The following is a 21838-nucleotide window of genomic DNA, read 5'->3' as shown; positions in this document are numbered from 1 at the left end:
TTAAAATGTATTTACGGTGGTTGGTGAGAGACCGTCCAAAACAATGGGTAGAATGTATTGCTTGGGCTGAGTATTCCTACAACACCTTAAACACTGCCTTACAGGAGACACCGTTCCGGATTGTCTATGGCAGGGATCCCCCCCATCTCCTTTCTTATGTTCAAGGGTCCACCCGAGTGGATACAGTTAACAAAGCTCTCATCGATCGGGATCAATTGTTGGCAGTTACTCGGCTACGCCTATGCCAAGCCCAAGCACAGATGAAAGAGTAATGATCAAGGCCACCGGGACATTCAGTACAACCAAGGTGATTTTGTTTGGCTAAGGCTCCAGCATTATCGGCAATCTTCTATGGTAGGCAATCAGCACAAGCTCTCGCCCAAATATTTTGGGCCATTCCTCATTCTTTAGCGGGTGAGTGAAGTCGCATATAAACTCCAGCTTCCTCCAGACACCAAGATCCACGATGTGTTCCATGTCTCTTTCCTCAAGCAATTCAAAGGCAGCGTCCCTCCTCACACTTCGTCGTTACCACCCATGGAAGACGGGCAGCTATCTCTCATGCCAACCAAAATTTTAAACGCTCGTCAGAATCAGCAGCGTCGAGAAGTGTTAGTTCAATGGTCACACTCCGACGCCACCAATGCAACTTGGGAGGACATCAACGTATTTCATCAGGTCTACCCCACATTCGAGATTGCGGACAACCTCATTTTCAAGGAGGGGAGTGATGTTGTGGACTCGATAGTAGGACGAGTCATCTAGAGGCGACGCAGATGAGTTGGTGACTCAATGGAGCAGTGAAGGACATTAGGCATTACATGTTTCATTTATTTCTTTATTTCATGAATTATAAGTAGGAAGGCCACTAAGGGCATTATTGTAATAACCGAGATATCGAGCCTTGGCTTTAAGAGGCTATCGAAAGGAATGAGAAGGCAAGCATAAATTATTAAGGATCAGTGTTCTCCTTTATGGAACCTAGGGTCGGCGTTCCCCTTGAGGAACCCAAGGTGCAGGACTCCCTTTAACAAGCCTAGTTATCCTCCACTCCATTCGATTTCTCAATTCCCCTTTTCTGCATTCCGTTTTATCCACCCATTCGTCAACATAGGTCGACCAGGCAAAGCTAGGCGACCTGGTTCTGATTCAGAATTGCAAGAAGAACTCTACTTTCGTCGAATCACTCGGTCCATGGTCAGAGACCACAACATTCCATGACCATTCTGTTGTGGACTCAATAGCACACCGAGTCACACAACGAAGAAGACAACAACAACTCACTCAATAGGATTTAATTCTTATATTTCTTTGAGTAGGATTTATTTCTTATATTGTTTTAAGTAGGATTTATTTCTTATATTGTTTTAAGTAGGAGTTATTTCTAATTACTTTATATGTAAGGGCATTATGGGGAATTATTGTAACCCTAACCCTAAAACTCCCTATTTAAGGGATAGGTATGAATGAAATAGGAAGCTTTGAGATTTTAGAATAACCTAGTCTAAATAGGTTGAGATCACCTCTTGATCTCGAGTTTAGGGTTTACTCCAAAAATCCAACCTATCCTTCACCCTCCATTGCCATCCATCTTCACCCAAATTCATCCACCATCATCCCTACTAAGAAAAGGAGCTTCCTGCCCCTTTTCCAAGCCCAAAGAGGAGGTCTATCCTCCCTCTCGGTAGCAGCAGCAAGAGAGGCCCAATTCCTCCCTTACCAAGCAGCAAAGTGAGGATTTTTATCCTCAAATCTTGAGCAAATCCTGGTGCAACGTGGGAGCTGATCATAGCATCAAAGAAAAGGTATTAATCTATCCCAAAATCGTGTTTCAAGCTATTTAAGAAAGAAGGATTGCATTCTTAGCTAGTGCAGCAACAAAGAGGGCCAAACCCTCTTTGCTGTGACCAAGAAAAGAGAGCACCTTTCTCTAGCAAGGTCAGCATTGCTGTGGGGTCTTCTACCTAGCACAACAACTTGGTAGGACCCTCAAAAGAGGATCTTTCCTCCTGGCCAAGCACTGGTTAAGGAGAAATACTCATACACAGACCCTTGACGTGAAGTGAGTAAATTCTGAGTGCTAGATTCACAAATCCCACGCCGTGTTACTCGATCCATGACCCGAGACCGTAACAACTTGGTATCAGAGCAGGGTAACATGGGGGATCATATCAGCAATGAAGAAATCCAAATCAGGATACAAAAGATAGAAGATAGCCTTGAAACAGCACAACCAGTGTTGGGAAAGGTTTGTGGTTTGGAAGAAGAGATGAACCGAATCATTAGCATGCTACAGGAGTTGAGGACAGAGAGACATCAGAGTCCAGAGGTGCAAGAGGTTGCTCAACCATATCACAGAAGAGGGGAACAGTGGCCTGGGTGCACTGTTGTCCAAGCACCTCAGCATGGAGGCACAATCCCAAGGTACACGAGGTTAGAGTTTCCCTCTTTCAATGGTTCTGTGGATCCCATAATTTGGTTGCATAGATGTGAAAAAAAAAATTTGAACCAAGGGACTACTGAATGGGATAAGGTGCAACTAGCCTCTTTCCATATGACAGATGAAGCCATGTTATGGGTGACTCAAGTAGAGAAAGAGAGACCGGGAATGACTTCGGGCGAATTTAAAAATCTATGCACAGTTAGATTTGGGCCTCCCGCCAACAGCAACCCCTTGGGAGAGTTAGTCCTATTGAGACAAATGGGTTCGGTGGAACACTATCAAAAACTCTTCCAGGAAAAGTTGGCTCGTGCTGGAGAGAGGGTATTGGTTGACCAGCAGGTCTCCTTATTCATAGCAGGTCTCAATGAGTATTTACGGCTAGAGGTAGAACTCCTCATGCCCACGGATCTAGCTCATGCCATGAATATGGCCCGAGCAATGGAACAACGACAACAGTTGCAGCAATGTAAGCCGGGTTGGTCGGGTGAGAGGAACAGTTCCTTCACGTGGCAAGGGCGCCGCTATAATTCATCTCAGGGAGCATCTACAGCAGCACCATCTAGACACACTCCGATTACAACTCGGGTAGCCGATCCCTGCCCTGGTAATTCCCTACCGAGCTTTATAAAAAAATTGACGAGTGCGGAGATGGCAGAAAGGCGGTCCAAAAATCTCTGTTATAACTGCGATGAGAAGTATCGGGTCGGACACCAATGTAAACGATTATTTTGGCTCGAGATGGAGGATTCAGAGGATCCAGAGGAACCATAGGATATTATCGAGGAGGAACCAGTAAAGATATCCTTGCATGCTATTACTGGGCAGAAATCGCCTACTACAATGCAAGTCCGAGCTCATGTCATCGACCAAGAACTGGTGGGACTAGTCGACTCGGGGAGTACACACAATTTTCTGAGTTTGACAGCCGCACAGCATCTCCAGCTCTAGATACACACTCATCCGACAACCACCGTCTCAGTGGCCAATGGCGAGAAGGTCCCTAGCTATGGGATTAGTAAAGCGGTAACTTTTTCCATTGGATTTACTTCATTTAATGCAAAATATTTTGTTATTCCCCTAGCGGGATTTGATATGATTTTAGGCATTAAATGGTTACAAACATTGGGGCCCATTCTGTGGGACTTTTCGGCTTTAACCATGAGCTTTGATTTGGCCAGAAGTCGGGTGCTCTTACAGGGCTGTCAGGTGGACAGGGCCCACCTCATACACACTTTGCAAACACAGGATCAGCCTGAAAGTACTAGTGATGGTCTGGTTGAGGAGTTTTATGACCTCTTCCAGGAGCCTTCGGGGTTGCCTCCCATGAGGCACTGTGACCACAGGATCTGTCTGAAACCAGGTTCTGAGGTAGTGGTCGTGTGACCATACCGTTACCCACACCTTCAGAAGGATGAGATGGAGCGTCAGTGCCATGAGATGTTGAAACAGGGTCTTATTCGTCCCAGCCGCTCCCCGTTCTCTTCACCCGTCTTACTTGTGAAGAAACATGATGGGACATGGAGGTTCTGTGTGGATTATTGGGAGTTGAACGTGCAGACGGTAAAAGACAAGTTCCCGATTCCAATAGTGGATGAGCTTCTGGATGAGTTACATGGGTCTTGGTTATTCACTAAACTCGACCTCCGTTCGGGATACCATCAGGTCCGGATGCACCCCTCTGATATCGAGAAGACGACGTTCGTCACGCACCATGGCCACTTTGAGTTCGTCGTCATGCCGTTCGGGTTATCCAATGCACCCTCCACTTTTCAAGCTTTGATGAACAAGGTATTTAGCCCCTATCTTCGAAAATTTGTTCTTGTATTTTTTTATGATACTTTGATATAGCAAGTCGGTTGAGGAGCACTTGGCACACTTGAGGATTGTTTTCGACTTGTTAAGAGCACATCAACTCTATTTGAAACACTCCAAGTGTTCTTTTGCGGCTTCACATGTGGGATATCTGGGACACATTATCTCACATGAGGGGGTTACGGTGGATCCCGAGAAGATCCGAGCTATTCATGAGTGGCCGCAACCACAGTCGTGTTCTACATTACAGGGTTTTCTGCGTCTTGCGGGCTACTACCGCAAATTTATTCAGAACTATGGGCCAGTGGCAGCACCATTGACGAGTTTACTCAAGAAAAATTCCTTTATTTGGAATGAGGGGGCCACCACGTCATTTGTGGCGCTCAAAGCTGCCCTCGCATCCGCACCAGTATTACAACTTCCCAACTTCGACGAATTGTTCGTGGTAAAGTGCGACGCTTCAGGCGTGGGCATGGGGGTCATTTTACAGTAGTTGGGCCATTCTATTGCTTATTTTAGCAGACAGTTGGCAGTTCACCATCACAAACTAGCAGCCTATGAGCGCGAATTGATTGGGTTGGCCAAAGTGGTCCAACATTGGAGGCCTTATCTCTGGGGCCGGGCTTTTCTCATACGCACGGATCACTACAGCCTTAAATTCTTACTAGAACAGCGTTTGACGACGTCGCCATAGCAGCTCTGGATCAGTAAGTTGTTGGGGTTTGACTTCTCGGTGGAGTATCGTGCGGGGAGATTAAATAAGGTGGCAGATGCCTTGTCACGGTGTTTTGAAGATCAGCAGTCGGTCTATTCTATCAGCCAATCGAGATTTCTCATTATGGACTTGGTGCGAGAAGCACATGCTACTAACCCTGCACTGCAAGAACTGCATCAGCAGATCTCCGAAGGGACAATGAATGTGAAGTGGTCCATCTAGGATTCACTTATTTATTACAAGCATCGGATTTTCCTTCCACCTGAGTCCGAGTTGATTCCAGCTATTCTCTCGGCCTACCATGACAGTACACACGAGGGGATCCAGAAGACCTTGCACAAAATTCGAGCTGATTTTTATTGGCAAGCCATGAAACCCTCTATTGCGACTTATGTGGGAGACTGTCAGGTATGCCAGCGCAACAAAGCCGAGCACTTGAGTTTAGCCGGTCTTCTCTAGCCTCTGGCCCTTCCTACGCAGGTTTGGGCCGACATTTCAATGAATTTTGTGCAAGGCCTACCCCTGTCAGCCGGCAAATCTGTACTTTTCGTAGTGGTTGATCGATTCTCCAAGTACAGGCATTTTATACCGATGGCTCATCAGTATACAGTAACACGAGTTGCTCAGACTTTCCTGGAGCAGATAGTCCGCTTACATGGCATTCCAAAATCCATTGTGAGTGACAGAGATGCAGTTTTCACGAGCACCTTTTGGTGGGAACTGTTTCGCTTGAGTGGGACGAAATTGAAGTTCTCCTCCGCCTATCATCCACAAACAGACGGGCAGACTGAGGTGGTGAACCGCACCATCGAGATGTATCTATAGTGCTTGGTGGGGGATCGTCCACAGCAATGGGTTCAATGGCTTCCATGGGTCAAATACTGTTACAACACTTCGTTCCACTCTGCATTGCAATCCACTCCTTTTCGGGTTATATATGGCCGGGATCCACCTCGCCTCCTCTCATACAACCCTGGGTCCACCTGCGTGGACACGATTGATCAGGCACTCATAGACAGGGATCTATTGCTACAGAATATCATAGAATGGCTACGACTTGCCCAAACTCGGATGAAGGATGTATATGACAGAGGCCACCGTGAGGTCTCTTTTGAGGTTGGAAAGTATGTGTGGCTACGGCTCCAGCCCTACCGTCAGCAGTCTCTAGCGGGACCTCCACGTCATAAGCTCTCACCCAGATTTTTTGGGCCGTTTCCCATTCTTCGATGCGTGGGACCAGTCGCCTATCAACTCAAATTACCGGACACAGCCAGAATTCACGATGTGTTTCATGTCTCTCTTTTGAAGCCGCATTCCGGAGCACAGCCTACATCCACTCCATTCCTACCACCGGTTGATCATAGCGAGGTTATTCTTAACCCAGCTGCAATGTTACGTGCACGGCTGACCAATGATCATTGGGAGATTCTCGTTCAGTGGACGGACACTGACCCCGACGCTGCAACATGGGAACGTGTGGACATCTTCAAACAAGTCTACCCAACTTTTGAGTTTGAGGACAAGCTCTTTCTCCATGGGGAGGCAGATGTTGTGGACTCAATAGCACACCGAGTCACACAACGAAGAAGACAACAACAACTCACTCAATAGGATTTAATTCTTATATTTCTTTAAGTAGGATTTATTTCTTATATTGTTTTAAGTAGGATTTATTTCTTATATTGTTTTAAGTAGGAGTTATTTCTAATTACTTTATATGTAAGGGCATTATGGGGAATTATTGTAACCCTAACCCTAAAACTCCCTATTTAAGGGATAGGTATGAATGAAATAGGAAGCTTTGAGATTTTAAAATAACCTAGTCTAAATAGGTTGAGATCGCCTCTTGATCTCGAGTTTAGGGTTTACTCCAAAAATCCAACCTATCCTTCACCCTCCATTGCCATCCATCTTCACCCAAATTCATCCACCATCATCCCTACTAAGAAAAGGAGCTTCCTACCCCTTTTCCAAGCCCAAAGAGGATGTCTATCCTCCCTCTCGGCAGCAGCAGCAAGAGAGACCCAATTCCTCCCTTACCAAGCAGCAAAGCGAGGATTTTTATCCTCAAATCTTGAGCAAATCCTGGTGCAACGTGGGAGCTGATCATAGCATCAAAGAAGAGGTATTAATCTATCACAAACTCGTGTTTCAAGTTATTTAAGAAAGAAAGATTGTATTCTTAGCTAGAGCAGCAACAAAGAGGGCCAAACCCTCTTTGCCATGACCAAGAAAAGAGAGCACCTTTCTCTAGAAAGGTCAACATTGTTGTGGGGTCTTCTACCTAGCACAACAACTTGGTAGGACCCTCAAAAGAGGATCTTTCCTCCTGGCCAAGCATTGGTTAAGGAGAAATACTCATACACAGACCCTTGACGTGAAGTGAGTAAATTCTGAGTGCTGGATTCACAAATCCCACGCCGTGTTACTCGATCCATGACCCGGGACCGTAACACATTCCTAAGCACTATTGCACTTTGAAACTGAATTTGAAGTTCAGACTTGCATTGGGAAGACTAACCCCTAAGGAGCTAAGTATAATTGTGTATTTTACTTTGAAATCCATACATAGCTTTAGGCTTACTAGAATTATTGCACCCTTACTTTAAAATCAAGTTATTCATTCTAGTAAAGGAATTGAATTGACATTTTCTTTAGTATTGATTACTTGGGTTTGAATTTTAAAATCCAAGTACTTACAAGCATTTTTAAAATCTATCGAGTGTTTGTAAAGTGTGTTAACACTTGATTTCTTGTAATTTGAAATTGAATATAAAGTTCATCTTATTAGTTGTGGGATAGAATTTTGAAAACAAAGTTATATTGAGCTTCTTTGAGCATGACCTATTTTGTAAACCAATCCAGAATTTAATTTGATACTTGAATTTTAAAATCAATCAATTCTATTAAGGACTAATTAAGTTGGTCCCATCTAAATTGGCCACACATAATTACTTGTACTTTTCTTTGTGCTTATAATTTTAATGTCAACATGCTAAGAGATATTTTGTGTATTGAATTGTAAAGAAGTGATCCTTCATGTTTTAGGTCAAATTTTGTTTAGGCAAAACCATTCTTCAACTTAAAACATTGAGTAAGCCTTTGTCACTGATATTGAGGTACTAAAACAAACTTGTTCTAGATTTTTTTTTTTTTTTTTGTAGTTTAGTGGTCAAAATGCAAAAGCTGGATCTAGGCTTGAAAAAGTTTGTTGGCTATTGAAAACCCGAAGTGGAAGTCTAGGTTGGTGAGCTTAGTTTCTTGTAAGTCCTTATGAACGTAAGAGTTGTATATTGGCTTGTATGGCTGATTAAGTGGCATAAGTCCTTGAGTGGGCTTTATTGTAATTTAGATCTTGAGGGTTCTTGTTCTTTTTTTACCTTTTTACATTGTCAAGTCAACTTTTAAGTATGAACACTTTGAGAATGGATGCAACAATTATTACTTGTGTTAAACTTAGTTTAAAATCTAAAAGAGATCTGGATATGAAGGAAATATCAAACAAACATATCTAGAAGAAAAAAATCCTAAGTTGGTAGTACATTTGATAAATCTATCAAATCTCTAGGTTTATTCCCTACAAAAGAAGAAGAAAACGTACAAAAGATAAAAATGAAAAAACAACTAACACTGAAATCGCAGAGGAAGAACACATACAAAAGATAAAAATGAAAAAAAAAATCAACACCGAAATCACAGAGGAAGAAAACGTACAGATGATAAAAATGAAAAACAAAAATCAACACCGAAATCGCAGAGGAAGAAAACGTATAAAAGATAAAAATGAAAAAAATAAAAATCAACACTTACAAAAACAGAGAGTGTTCGCCGTTCGGAAAACCTTTCCAAAAATGAAGGATCACTGCTGAAATAAAGCGTGAGTTAGAGATTTTGTAGGGTTAGGTCGGCGACGCAAATAAAATAAAACATTAAATAAAAATCTTACCTCTCGTCGAACTGTCGCTTTCATTCGTCAGCAAGGAAAAACTTCGGATCAAGAAATCGAAGAGGAAGAAATTGTAAACGAAAAAATCGAAATCTTTGACAAAGATTGAGGAATCGAAGAAGGAGAGGGAGAACAAAGGATTTGAAGACCAAAATCCTCCATTTCTCATGAATTCCCGTCGACGGACAACGATTTCCGCGAGAAAATCATGCTGAAACGGCATGGAAATGGCAAAGAAGTATGGGTTTCGCAGGCAATAAGATAGAATGGAAGAGACAAGACTCTCTTTCCCGAAAATTTTCCAAATCCCCCCGATTCTCGAATCGCCACTCGTTAAATTAACGAATCGGCTCGTGAGCCGGCGAGCCAAACCTAGTTCAACTCGTTAATCTAAACGAGCCCATTTCTAATCTCGAGCTCTGAGATATAACGAATCGTACCGAGCCGAATTCGAGCCGCTCATGAGCCGACTCGGTTCAAAACCACCCCTACCTACAAGACCTAACAAAAAATGTGGAAATAGAAGTTGCCTTCTAACCTTGACATTTGGAACTTATTTTTGAAAATAATTACGCTAGAGCCTTTAATTAAGAAAAATGAGAAAGTATTTCATGTTTTTGATGTGTGAAAGGAAATTTCTGGATACCCAAATAGGATCGGAAGATCCGAAACTTTCGGCAACTATCCCAGATATTGGATCTGGACCCGTTTACATCCTATTTTGTATTTGTTTTTATTACTAATTTCTAAGTACCGATTACAGTATTCCACTAGAAGTTTTTTAAATGGCATCAAATGTAATTTCATTTAGAAAAAGAGGTTTTTGTTTAGTGAACATTTTAAAACGCCCGCCAAAACGAGGGTTGGAGACTTTACATGTTCCCTCTCTTTTCAAAACCAAAATGTCACCGCCTTTCTACCAATTTCGAATTCAAGAAAGCTCTGAAATAAGCCGGCGGAGGTCCCCTTAGCTCTCGGCAGTCTCATACCCTCTTTTTGGGTAATTATGCTCGTTCTTGATTCTTCAACAGTGAATTCTCTCCATTGTCGACAATTGAATTTGAGGAATCGGGACACCGCTATGAATCAATCAGGTGATTCAGAAAGTCCAGGTTTGACTCCTACAAAACTGGAGTTCGCAGATGAATACGAATTCGAAGCAATGAATCAGAATCCTGATATGTCTGATCTCACAAATCAATCCGTAGAGGCAGATGCATCGAGGATTATTAAAACATCAGCAAGATTCGATGAGACGAGTGAAAGCATCAGATCGAGTGTCTTCCCTCATCAAGAATACGCTGAAACTCCTCGAACCGAAGATCCTCCAATGTCCTCTTCGTTCGTGGTTTGTTGCTGTACACATTTCAATATTGTTCTTGGATTGCTCATGTATTCGATGCCTTTATCTGTTTCTTTATTCTTGTCGTAACGTTTTTATATTTGCGTTTTCCTTTTTATGTAGGGTGCCGGGCTAGTAAATTTGGGTAATACGTGTTTCCTCAATGCTATTGTTCAGAGTTTGACTCACTCTGTTCCTTTCATTTTAAGTCTTCGTTCCTGCGACCATGCATCTCCTTGTTCTCGTAAGAAGCCAATAGAGTTTTGACCTTTATATAGTTTTAGATTACTATGTTTTCTTTATCATTTGGGAATTTCTAATATCTGTTTTAAATTGGTCAACTGCAGGCAGTCAGGGGGGTTTCTGTATTATATGTGCTCTACGGGACCACATTGAGCGTTCTTTGGCTTCATCTGGTGGTATAGTTAAGCCTGAGAGTTTGGTGCAGAATTTGAACCGTATCCGCTTGACTTGATGCATTTGTTGTTTGTAACTTGTTTTGGAAGATAAACAGTCTTCACCATTTCTCTTTATGTTGTCTCCGTCATAGTTCGCAGTGGTATTTTTGGTGAACTTGAAGCTTGGAGCTCTACACAAACCCTTCTTTTATAATTTATTCAATATGCTTATAATTCCTCTTATTTGGTTAAATTTGCTAATAATCTTTGTGAATTTGACGTGCAGTTTGATCTGATTTATTTTTTAAATATTGCTTGCATCTGAATTTGAATTTTCCCTTGATCAGTGCTGGACATTGAATTATTAAATCCATCCTTCTGTCTGTTTTGCTTCAGCGACATACGTGAACTCAAGTAGGGGATTTGCGGTTGTCTTGTGTTCTTAATGTTTTTACATTAACTGATGGTCTTTCTTTATAGTTATTGCAAACTCTAGCATTTATTGCTAAATTTTAATTCAGTATGCCTTCATGAGAGTTGAATTCAGTGCTTAAATTTTGAATAAAATTTAAGTAGGTTTTTTTTTTTTTTTTTTGGACCTTGGAAAAGTTTATTGATCTGTAATTTATTTTGTCATTTATTTGAATGAATAATTTAGTTTGGCCTATACAATAGATAGTTTTTTTTATTGAATGTCATATATCCAATTGCACTATGTCACTTTCAAAGAAACAAGCTTCTCTACCTTTTGTTTTGTTTATCATTGTAATTTCTGATTCTGCTCTCTATGTTGTCAAAGTTTGGTTATCTTCACTTAGGTATTGTCAGATATCTCCCCAACATTCGTTAAATACAGGCAGGAAGATGCTCATGAGTTCCTGCAGTGCATGCTGGATAGGCTCCATCTGCACTGTACGGACTTAATAATGCAGGAACAGGAGCAGCCCTCAAAAGAGAGCTTCGTAAAACAATTATTTGGAGGCTGTCTTAAAAGTCAGGTATTGTTTGACACAACCAATTTCCTTGTCCAAGCCTGCTCAAGCGCATGGGAGAAAAGAAACTATATACTTTTCTTTAAGTCTTAACTCTTTCTTGAATAATTTCAGGTACGATGTTGTAATTGTGGTCACTGTTCAGATACATATGAGCCTCTAATTGATATAAGTCTGGAAGTGGAAGAGGCACACAGTTTGTGGAATGCTTTTGAATTATTCACCAAAGTTGAAAAAATAGATATGTTTTGCTGTGAAAGTTGTAAAATGAAAGTCTCAGTAGAAAAACAGCTTACTCTAGACAGGCTCCCTGTAATCTCCATTCTGCATTTCAAGAGATTTAACACCGTTGAGAGTTATGTTGAGAAACTATCAAAGTTTGTATCTTTTCCTCTAGAGCTGGACATGAGACCTTTTCACAGCAGCAGAGACGAAACTCATGTATGTATTTCTACCGTTGTGCTGCAGTGAACTAGGAACTGTTTTACTTTTCTATACCTGTCTAACAAATGGAATTTATGATGTCAGGAGGAATTAAAATATGATCTATATGCAGTTGTGGTGCATGAGGGTGTGTATTCTGGCTTTGGACATTACATTTCTTTCATTCGTTCCTCTGAACACTGTTGGTTCCAGCTGGATGATGAGAAGGTGCTCTAAATAGAATTTTACAAACTATAATTTTGTTTTCTGATTCTTACTCAGTATGCTTCTATTGTAAATACCTCGAACAAGCAACGAAGTAATATAGCCTTATATTGTGGTTCTATGGTCTTGGCTGTTGCAGGTGACACAGGTTTCTGAGGAGTTGGTTCTTTCTCAGCAGGCTTATATTCTATTCTATGTGAAGCAAGGATCACCCTCATTTGCAAGCTTGAAAGCACTTCCTTGGAAATGTCCTGAGTCTAGCATGCATGCTGCAGTATCCAACTCAGTTTCGGATGAGAGAAAGATGGATACTGGTTATGATAGTGAGCAGCCACCAACCATATCTTCTGGACAATATGCTCTTGATGACTCTGAGGACTGGAATTTGACTCCTCCAACACCTATAAGGTGTCCTAGTCTGGAGATGGTGGCTAAAGTTCCCTGGGGTAAAGATCATCTTCCTTGCTTTGGATTTGTCATTTGTAACTTGTTCTTCACTAAAGGAATCTTTTTTTGTTCAAGAATATGATATTGGTGCAATGATATGACAGATTTAGGCAAGCCAAGGAAACCCATAGCCACACCTTTGGATATGCCAGCCAAGGCATTGAATAGATATATGAAAGGGATGCCCACTTCGCGGAGACAATGTTTTATGAAATACATTCCATCTAGAAAGTGTAGAAGTGAGGGCACTGAAAACAAACGACAGAGGGTATTTTCACAAACAGGCCATCCTTATTCTGCAACGCGCGGATTTACAATGTAGAATTTCCATTTGTTTTTTTTGGGAAATTCTTAGCAATTGTAGATATTTTTCTTATAAAAAACTAGGCTTATTTTTCAATAAACATCAAACCTTTATGTTTTTCCTTTTTGCAATGTATATGTATTATTTTGTTTCTTTTTTAAGTTCCTTTGTGTGTGTAAAGACTCACATATTTGTCAAAAATCAGAGTTTGTTGTTTTAGATGGTGTGGTTCATTTTTCATTTCTAATAATATGCAATTTTGTAAATAATGTCCTATTCAAGCAAATACTTGTTGAGTTTTAAAAAATAAAAGGGGTTGAAGTGATTTAGAGTTGAAATATTTAGAATTTAGGTATCTTTAGAATTGTAATTTTGTATTAGCTACTACAATTATTTAATTAAAAGAAAGAAATTTTTTACTAGATACTTGAAATAATTGCTATTTGTGTGATATTGGGTGAATAATATTAATGGAAGTATTGTTCTTTCAAAACAATACTAATGGAAATATTGTTCTTTCAAAACAATACTATTGGAAGTGATATTTGTGTGATATTGGGTGAACAATATTAATGGTTTAGTATTGTTCTCTCACAACAATATTAATGGAAATGTTGTTCTTTTAGAACTAAACTATTGGAAGTGATATTTGTGTGATATCATACAAATATCACTTCCAATAGTATTATTCTAAAAGAATAACATTTCTATTAATATTGTTGTGAAAGAACAATACTATCATTAATATTATTCACCCAATATCACACAAATATCACTTCCAATAGTATCGTTCTAAAAGAACAACATTTTCATTAATATTGTTGTGAAAGAATAATATTACCATTAATATTGTTCAGCCAATATTACACAAATATCATTTCCAAATAGTATTGTTTTGACAACATTTGTATTAGTATTGTTTTGAAAGAACAATACTTCTATTAGTATTATTCACCCAATATCATACAAATATCAATTATTTCAAGTATATAGTAGAAATTTTCTTTTCTTTTAATTCAATAATTGTAATAGCTAATACAAAATTACAATTCTAAATATTTTAGTTCTAAATCACTTCAACCCTTTTTATTTTTTAAAACTCAACAAGAATTTGCTTGAATAAGGACATTATTTACAAAATTGCATATTATTACAAATGAAAAATAAACCACACCATCTAAAACAGCAAACTCTGATTTTTGACAAAATATGTGAAGTCCTTACATACACAAAGGAACTTAAAAAGAAACAAAATGATACATATACATTACAAAAAGGAAAAATATACAAGGTTGATGTTTATTGAAAGATAAGCCTAGTTTTCGATGATAAGAATATCTACAATTGCTAAGAATTTCCCAAAAAAAAAATGAAAATTCTATGTTGTAAATCCAAGCGTTGCAGAATAAGGGTGGCCTGTTTGTGAAAATACCCTCTGTCGTTTGCTTTCAGTGCCTTCACTTCTGCACTTTCTAGATGGAATGTATTTCATAAAACACTATCTCCATGAAGTGGGCATCCCTCTCATATATCTATTCAATGCCATGGCTGGCATAACCAAAGGTGTGGCTATGAGTTTCTGTGGCTTGCCTAAATCTGTCAAATCATTGCACCAATATCACATTCTTGAACAATAAAAGATTCCTCTAGTGAAGAACAACAAGTTACAAATGACAAATCCAAAGCCCATCGTCTCCGGACTAGGACACCTTGTAGGTGTTGATGGAGGAGTCAAATTCCAGTCAGCAAGACCATATTGTCCAGAAGAGAAGATATGGTTGGTGGCTGCTCACTATCATAACCATTATCCATCTTTCTCTCATCCAAAACGGAGTTGGATACTGCAGCATGCATGCTAGACTCAGGACATTTCCAAGGAAAGTGCTTCCAAGCTTGCAAATGAGGGTGATCCTTGCTTCACATAGAATAAAATATAGGTCTGCAGAGAAAGAGCCAACTCCTCGGAAACCTGTGTCACCTGCAACAGCCAAGACCATAGAACCACAATATAAGGCTATATTACTTCGTTGCTTGTTCGAGGTATTTACAATAGAAGCATACTGAGTAAGAATCAGAAAACAAAATTATAGTTTGTAAAATTCTATTTAGAGCACCTTCTCATCATCCAGCTGGAACCAACAGTGTTCAGAGGAACGAATGAAAGAAATGTAATGTCCAAAGCCAGAATACACACTCCCATGCACCACAACTGCATGTAGATCATATTTTAATTCCTCCTGACATCATAAATTCCATTTGTTAGACAGGTATGGAAAACTAAAACAGTTCCTAGTTCACTGCAGCACAACGGTAGAAATACATACATGAGTTTCGTCTCTGCTGCTGTGAAAAGGTCTCATGTCCAGGTCTAGAGGAAAAGATACAAACTTTGATAGTTTCTCAACATAACTCTCAACGGTGTTAAATCTCTTGAAATGCAGAATGGACATTACAGGGAGCCTGTCTAGAGTAAGCTGTTTTTCTACTGAGACTTTCATTTTACAACTTTCACAGCTAAACATATCTATTTTTTCAACTTTGGTGAATAATTCAAAAGCATTCCACAAACTGTGTGCCTCTTCCACTTCCAGACTTATATCAACTAGAGGCTCATATGTATCTGAACAGTGACCACAATTACAACATCGTACCTGAAATTATTCAAGAAAGAGTTAAGACTTAAAGAAAAGTATATAGTTTCTTTTCTCCCATGAGCTTGAGCAGGCTTGGACAAGGAAATTGGTTGTGTCAAACTATACCTGACTTTTAAGACAGCCTCCAAATAATTGTTTTACGAAGCTCTCTTTTGAGGGCTGCTCCTGTTCCTGCATTATTAAGTCCGCACAGTGCAGATGGAGCCTATCCAGCATGCACTGCAGGAACTCATGAGCATCTTCCTGCCTGTATTTAACGAATGTTGGGGAGATATCTGACAATACCTAAGTGAAGATAACCAAACTTTGACAACATAGAGAGCAGAATAAGAAATTACAATGATAAACAAAACAAAAGGTTGAGAAGCTTGTTTCTTTGAAAGTGACATAGTGCAATTGGATATATGACATTCAATAAAAAAAATTATCTATTGTATAGGCCAAACTAAATTATTCATTCAAATAAATGACAAAATAAATTACAGATCAATAAACTCTTCCAAGGTCCAAAAAAAAAAAAAAACCTACTTAAATTTTATTCAAAATTTATGCACTGAATTCAACTCTCATGAAGGCATACTGAATTAAAATTTAGCAATAAATGCTAGAGTTTGCAATAACTATAAAGAAAGACCATCAGTTAATGTAAAAACATTAAGAACACAAGACAAACGCAAATCCCCTACTTGAGTTCACATATGTCGCTGAAGCAAAACAGACAGAAGGATGGATTTAATAATTCAATGTCCAGCACTGATCAAGGGAAAATTCAAATTCAGATGCAAGCAATATTTAAAAAAATAAATCAGATCAAACTGCACGTCAAATTCACAAAGATTATTAGCAAATTTGACCAAATAAGAGGAATTATAAGCATATTGAATAAATTATAAAAGAAGGGTTTGTGTAGAGCTCCAAGCTCCAAGTTCACCAAAAATACCACTGCGAACTATGACGGAGACAACATAAAGAGAAATGGTGAAGACTGTTTATCTTCCAAAACAAGTTACAAACAACAAATGCATCAAGTCAAGCGGATACGGTTCAAATTCTGCACCAAACTCTCAGGCTTAACTATACCACCAGATGAAGCCAAAGAACGCTCAATGAGGTCCCGTAGAGCACATATAATACAGAGACCCCCCTGACTGCCTGCAGTTGACCAATTTAAAACAGATATTAGAAATTCCCAAATGATAAAGAAAACATAGTAATCTAAAACTATATAAAGGTCAAAACTCTATTGGCTTCTTACGAGAACAAGGAGATGCGTGGTCGCAGGAACGAAGACTTAGAATGAAAGGAACAGAGTCAAACTCTGAACAATAGCATTGGGGAAACACGTAAATTACCCAAATTTACTAGCCCGGCACCCTACATAAAATGGTAAACGCAAATATAAAAATGTTACGACAAGTATAGGGAAACAGATAAAGGCATCGAATTCATAAGCAATCCAAGAGCAATATTGAAATGTGTACAGAAACAAACCACGGACGAAGAGGACATTGGAGGATCTTCGGTTCGAGAAGTTTCAGCGTATTCATGATGAAGGAAGACACTCGATCTGATGCTTTCACTCGTCTCATTGAATCTTGCCGATGTTTTAATAATCCTCGATGCATCTGCCTCTACGGATTGATTTGTGAGATCAGACATATCAGGATTCTGATTCATTGCTTCGAATTCGTATTCTTCTGCGAACTCCAGTTTTGTAGGAGTCAAACCTGGACTTTCTGAATCACCTGATTGATTCATAGCGGTCTCGCGATTCCTCAAATTCAATTGTCGACAATGGAGAGTATTCACTGTTGAAGAATCAAGAACTAGCTTAATTACTCAAAAAGAGGGTATGAGACTGCCGAAAGCTAAGGTGATCTCCGCCGGCTTATTTCAGAGCTTTCTTGAATTCGAAATTGGTAGGAAGGCGGTGACATTCTGGTTTTGAAAAGAGAGAGGGAACATGAAAATTCTCCGACCCGCGTCTCGGCGGGTGTTTGAAAATGTTGACTATAAGACAGGGTTAGCGCACCACGGGTTAAGTTCATGTTCACGTAATCAGGATTCCACCGAAATCTGGTTCATCCACATGAACTCGTCGGGCCCGAAAATTTTTTCTCCTGGTTCATTCACATGAACTCATAGGGCACGAAAATTTTTTCTCCCGACGCTGGCTCGTTCTCCCGAAATTTTTTCTCCTTCGCCCTTTCGCACCCGCTCTCGCTCCCCTTTCCCTTCTCCCTCTGGCACCGCTCTCGATGGAAACTCATTAAAACTTCCCCCCCCCCCCCCTTTCCCGTCGCTCCTACCTATCTCTCAAAATTTCGGTTCCAAAACCCTCATGGACTCCGCTGCAGATGCCGATTCCGATTCAGTTCCTCCTTCCTCCCTCCTCGCCGATCAACATAATCCTAATCCTTCCGAGCAGATCGTTGATTGCCTCAAACGTGTGTCACTTGTCGACACCGACACTTCGGCCTCTGATGCGCCTGTCCAACATCCAATTGATGAGGATTCTCATGCCGGCGTCAATGGCGTTCATGATGCGAGGTCTGGAAGTGAAGAAGAGAACAAAAAGGAGAAACGGGAGCACGAGGAAGGAGAAGCGACTGGGGATGTTTTAGTTCCTGCAGTTGCTGGTACGAAGGAGGCGGAGGAGGTTAGGAGATCTTCTTCGGTTGCGGATTTGAGGGATAATTGGGAGATTGAGGTGGAAGAATCGTCAAGCCCCAGCGGCAGTGGATACGCGGGGGAGAGGGGTAGTAGCCTGTAGTACGGGGATTGAGGAAGTTAGGGAAGATGGGATTGCTGAAGCTGATGCAGCAGATTCTTCCGCGTCGACACCGGGGAAGCGGCACATTGATGAGGTCAGTGTTATAATTTTCCATTTTATAGTCATCTATGGGCTTTAGTGGCTGTAAAACTTTGTGAATTTGTGTTCCGATGCTTCGGATGATTGAAATTTGGAGTCAAACTATCAGCAAAAATACGAAAATTGAATCTGCTACAACTTTCTTGTCCGCTGAAGCATTAGTGTATTTGTAGTCCACATTTTGCATTGATCAAATTCTATTGCATTTAGTTATGGACTCCCAAAGCTTGACATGTGGGAAAGTATTGGCCGTTGTCGTGGTGCCTTCTGTTTACTATATTGTTCTGTTAGAATAAGTACTCTTACGCAAACGGTGTTCATGATTAGAATACAAGTACTTGTGTACGTGGTGAGTGTCATCTCGTTAAGTTGGCAGTTTAATCAAACTAAACGATGTTATTTATGTTGTTTGACTCATCTTATTGTTTGCTTTGGTCTCTGTGTTTAGCTTTTCTTTAGCTTTGGTTTGCTCTGTGTTTTACTGGGCATTGAAATCTAACGAACCCACTAACTTTATCACTTTTGCTTATGTAAGTTCTCTGCTTACTTATTTTATCATTCATTACAAGGTGTGTGTAGGAGGATGGTTCTGTTTCATGGAGAAAAAGAAAAAAACACTTTTTTGTGTTAAGTCACTCTGGAAAGCCAATATACTCTAGGTTTGTGTGTGTTTCGCACCTTCACATCAAAATAAATCGCGAGAAGCAGTTTTTGATTTCTCTGCTTACTTATTTTATCATTCATTACAATGTGTGTGCAGGAGGATGGTTTTGTTTCATGGAGAAAAAGAAAAAAACACTTTTTTGTGTTAAGTCACTCTGGAAAGCCAATATACTCTAGGTTTGTCTGTGTTTCTCACCTTCACATCAAAATAAATCGTGAGAAGCAGTTTTTGATCTGTGATTAACTTTAATTTCTTCCAGATATGGAGATGAGCATAGATTATCTGGATTTTCTGCAACTTTGCAAGCCATTATTTCCTTTGTGCAGAACGGGTAAAATTACTGGGACTAGCTTTACGGAATCCTGTTTAACTAGAAGTTCAAGCTACATTGTTTCAATTCTGTTGATTTTCTTTCTGGTCTCTTTTTAGTGGAGATCGTGTGAATTTTGTAAGGGCTGCAAATCATCAGGTCAGTTTTTTGCCCTTGTTTTATTCTATCTGAGTTGAGTGAAAGAGTTATACTGGCTTAGTTTCATTTGTTAAAGATTTGGCTCAAATTCCTTCCATCCTCTTGCCTTGACCCCAACGTAACTATTAAATAATACTTCATGCAAGACAGCTGATTCACATAGCATACTGCATGTTTTGTAATAATTTATCTTCTAGATATTTTTTCTTTTCAAAAGTTTCTAGGATTCGTATGTTCTAGATATTGGCAGCATCAATGTTTTAGGATAATGACCAGAACTTGTTTTGTGCTCAGGTGGTTTTTCTTGTGAAAGGCCCTATATATCTGGTCTGTATCAGCTGTACGGAGGAGCCTTATGAGTCATTGAGAGGTCAGCTAGAACTTTTATATGGACAAGTAATTTACTTACTTTCTGAATGGTTTTTATAAAGCTAATAATAGAATGTGGCTTCAGCATGTGTTTGTGTACTTTTTATTTTCATCTGCTCTTGCTTTAAATGATTTTGTTTTGATTTGAATACAGATGCTTCTTATCTTGACAAGATCTGTAAACCGATGTGTTGAGAAGAATCCAAAGTTTGATATGACGCCCTTGCTTGGAGGAACTGATACTGTTTTTTCCTCTCTTATTCATTCTTTCAGTTGGTTTGTGCATTGCTATCTCTCTCTCTCTCTTCCTCTTCTATCTCTTTTTGATTGTCTAAGGATTTTCCTTTCTTTTTTAATGGTAATTTATTAATTTTTCTTCAATGTTTATTTTTTTGTTAATTCATGTTTGATTTCAGTTGGTTTGGGTTCTTTGGAAGTGGATGGGACAGAAATGTTGGATGGTTTTGATTTTTTTTTTTTTTAATCTGTTTCAGGAACCCTACAACATTTCTTCATGCATATACATGCCTGCCTTTTGCTTACCCTACAAGGCAAGCGGCTGGTACTATATTAGATTCTGTGACAACTAGTGTCAAGTCCTAATTGTATGCATATCTATACGAGTGTGTATGCATTTATTCAATATTCAGATTCTGTGACAATTGAGTTCAGCCTCTCTCTATGTTTTTGTTTGGCTTCCTAGTGGCGCTCCACTTTAGGATACTTACTCCAGTTTTATTGTGCTGGATCACTCAGGACTTTGAACTTTATGCAGCTTTTGATCCACTGGCTAACAAGGTTTGCCTCTTGATACTTTCTGAAACAATTGTCCTCTCAATGACCATGTATATAATGTATCTAACACTATACTTGACCATGGACTTTGTTGGATCAGTAGGCTTTGGCGATAAAAATTTGCAATCGAGTATGTCAATGGGTGAGAGACATTGAAAACGAGATTTTCATATTAGGTGCAAGTCCATTTTTTTTGGTGACTTCCTTCAGATGTATAGGTCATTATATGTAGGTCCTTGTAATTAAAGTCCCCACCTATTATTTTCATTTCCTGTACACTGCTAGGAAGTGGATCCTGGTCCTCTATCATCTGAGGTTTGGGTCGATGACTGCAAAAATCAACCTCTGTTACACTGAAAATATGCTTTTATGTTGTACTAGAAAATTATGGAAGGAAATTTTTTTCTTTATTTATTTGAAAAATTACTTGTAAAATGCAATTTTTTGTAATCTTCACAAGTCTGTATCCCAATTGAATCTGGGTCGCAGAGTTTAGTTTCTGTTTGAGCCGACACTTCTCCATTGCTGTTAGTTTCAAATTCCAGCATCTAAAAATGAATTTGAGCAAGTTCGATACATGTACAATTCTCATAAAAAAATATTCATATGATTAACCAGATGACATTAGAAGAGTTTTCCTCTTAGGAGTTGTGGAACCTCATGGAAATGTTGAACAGTAAGGCTACCATTAGAGGTCTGGGGTGTGTGCTTTTGAGGAAATATATTATTAATTTATGTTAGGTAAAAATATATCTTATGTTATTAATAAAATAATTTATTTATTATATTTATTTTTTATTAATGTATTAAATTACAAGAATGGTAATTAAAATATTGTTAAAGTAAGCATTTGATCAAGTATTTTTGTTCAATTATTTTATATTTATAATTAATTAAACTCATAATTTTTTATGTTATGGAAATATATTATTAATATGTAAAAATATATCTTACGTTATTAATTAAAT

At 39.3% G+C, this 21838-nt stretch overlaps 3 protein-coding genes across 4 annotated transcripts; 2 read left to right on the top strand and 1 right to left on the bottom strand.

Annotated features, from left to right (window-relative positions):
• Positions 1-9881: 9881 nt before the first annotated feature.
• On the top strand, positions 9882-13266 carry LOC137934827 (uncharacterized). 2 transcript variants are annotated; one of them, XM_068779363.1, is made up of 8 exons: positions 9882-10264; positions 10382-10403; positions 10606-10716; positions 11485-11654; positions 11763-12089; positions 12177-12299; positions 12436-12742; positions 12848-13266. In XM_068779363.1, the coding sequence occupies exons 1-8, from the start codon at positions 9923-9925 to the stop codon at positions 13063-13065; spliced, it is 1620 nt and encodes a 539-aa protein (XP_068635464.1). In that variant the 5' UTR covers positions 9882-9922; the 3' UTR covers positions 13066-13266. The 2 variants fall into 2 exon arrangements, with proteins under 2 accessions (XP_068635464.1, XP_068635463.1); XM_068779362.1 differs by having other exon boundaries at positions 10382-10502.
• Positions 13267-14312: 1046 nt separating this feature from the next.
• LOC137935222 (ubiquitin carboxyl-terminal hydrolase 21-like) lies at positions 14313-17459 on the bottom strand. Its single transcript, XM_068779914.1, has 7 exons — positions 17193-17459; positions 17054-17075; positions 16743-16853; positions 15807-15976; positions 15372-15698; positions 15162-15284; positions 14313-15025 (listed from the first exon to the last, which is right to left on the bottom strand). Exons 1-7 carry the CDS (start codon positions 17457-17459, stop codon positions 14909-14911), a joined length of 1137 nt encoding a protein of 378 aa, XP_068636015.1. The 3' UTR covers positions 14313-14908.
• Positions 17460-18042: 583 nt separating this feature from the next.
• On the top strand, positions 18043-21066 carry LOC137935221 (vacuolar fusion protein MON1 homolog). The gene is made up of 10 exons (XM_068779913.1): positions 18043-18340; positions 18393-18568; positions 19334-19413; positions 19497-19568; positions 19667-19706; positions 20001-20102; positions 20230-20351; positions 20570-20626; positions 20832-20873; positions 20971-21066. Exons 1-10 carry the CDS (start codon positions 18043-18045, stop codon positions 20984-20986), a joined length of 1005 nt encoding a protein of 334 aa, XP_068636014.1. The 3' UTR covers positions 20987-21066.
• Positions 21067-21838: the final 772 nt, after the last annotated feature.

This window comes from Aristolochia californica, unplaced genomic scaffold (genome assembly GCF_029961685.1).
Source record: "Aristolochia californica isolate CCGP_79_NKW_82.1479 unplaced genomic scaffold, dmAriCali1.0.hap1 SCAF_6, whole genome shotgun sequence".
NCBI classification, from domain to species: Eukaryota; Viridiplantae; Streptophyta; class Magnoliopsida; order Piperales; family Aristolochiaceae; genus Aristolochia; species Aristolochia californica.
This window is presented reverse-complemented; position numbering and strand designations above follow the sequence as displayed.

Bases quoted from the DNA above. Each gene is read 5' to 3' on its own strand.
- LOC137935221 (XM_068779913.1), top strand. From the start codon at position 18,043: ATGGACTCCGCTGCAGATGCCGATTCCGATTCAGTTCCTCCTTCCTCC. The intron at 18,341-18,392 runs GTACGAAGGAGG...TGCGGATTTGAG, and splicing joins TTTAGTTCCTGCAGTTGCTG to GGATAATTGGGAGATTGAGG. The intron at 19,414-19,496 runs GTTTGTCTGTGT...AATTTCTTCCAG, and splicing joins GGAAAGCCAATATACTCTAG to ATATGGAGATGAGCATAGAT.
- LOC137935222 (XM_068779914.1), bottom strand. From the start codon at position 17,459: ATGAATCAATCAGGTGATTCAGAAAGTCCAGGTTTGACTCCTACAAAA. The intron at 17,076-17,192 runs GTTTGTTTCTGT...CATTTTATGTAG, and splicing joins CAATGTCCTCTTCGTCCGTG to GGTGCCGGGCTAGTAAATTT. The intron at 15,026-15,161 runs GTGCTCTAAATA...TGGCTGTTGCAG, and splicing joins TCCAGCTGGATGATGAGAAG to GTGACACAGGTTTCCGAGGA.
- LOC137934827 (XM_068779362.1), top strand. From the start codon at position 9,923: ATGCTCGTTCTTGATTCTTCAACAGTGAATTCTCTCCATTGTCGACAA. The intron at 10,265-10,381 runs GTTTGTTGCTGT...CTTTTTATGTAG, and splicing joins CAATGTCCTCTTCGTTCGTG to GGTGCCGGGCTAGTAAATTT. The intron at 11,655-11,762 runs GTATTGTTTGAC...GAATAATTTCAG, and splicing joins GAGGCTGTCTTAAAAGTCAG to GTACGATGTTGTAATTGTGG.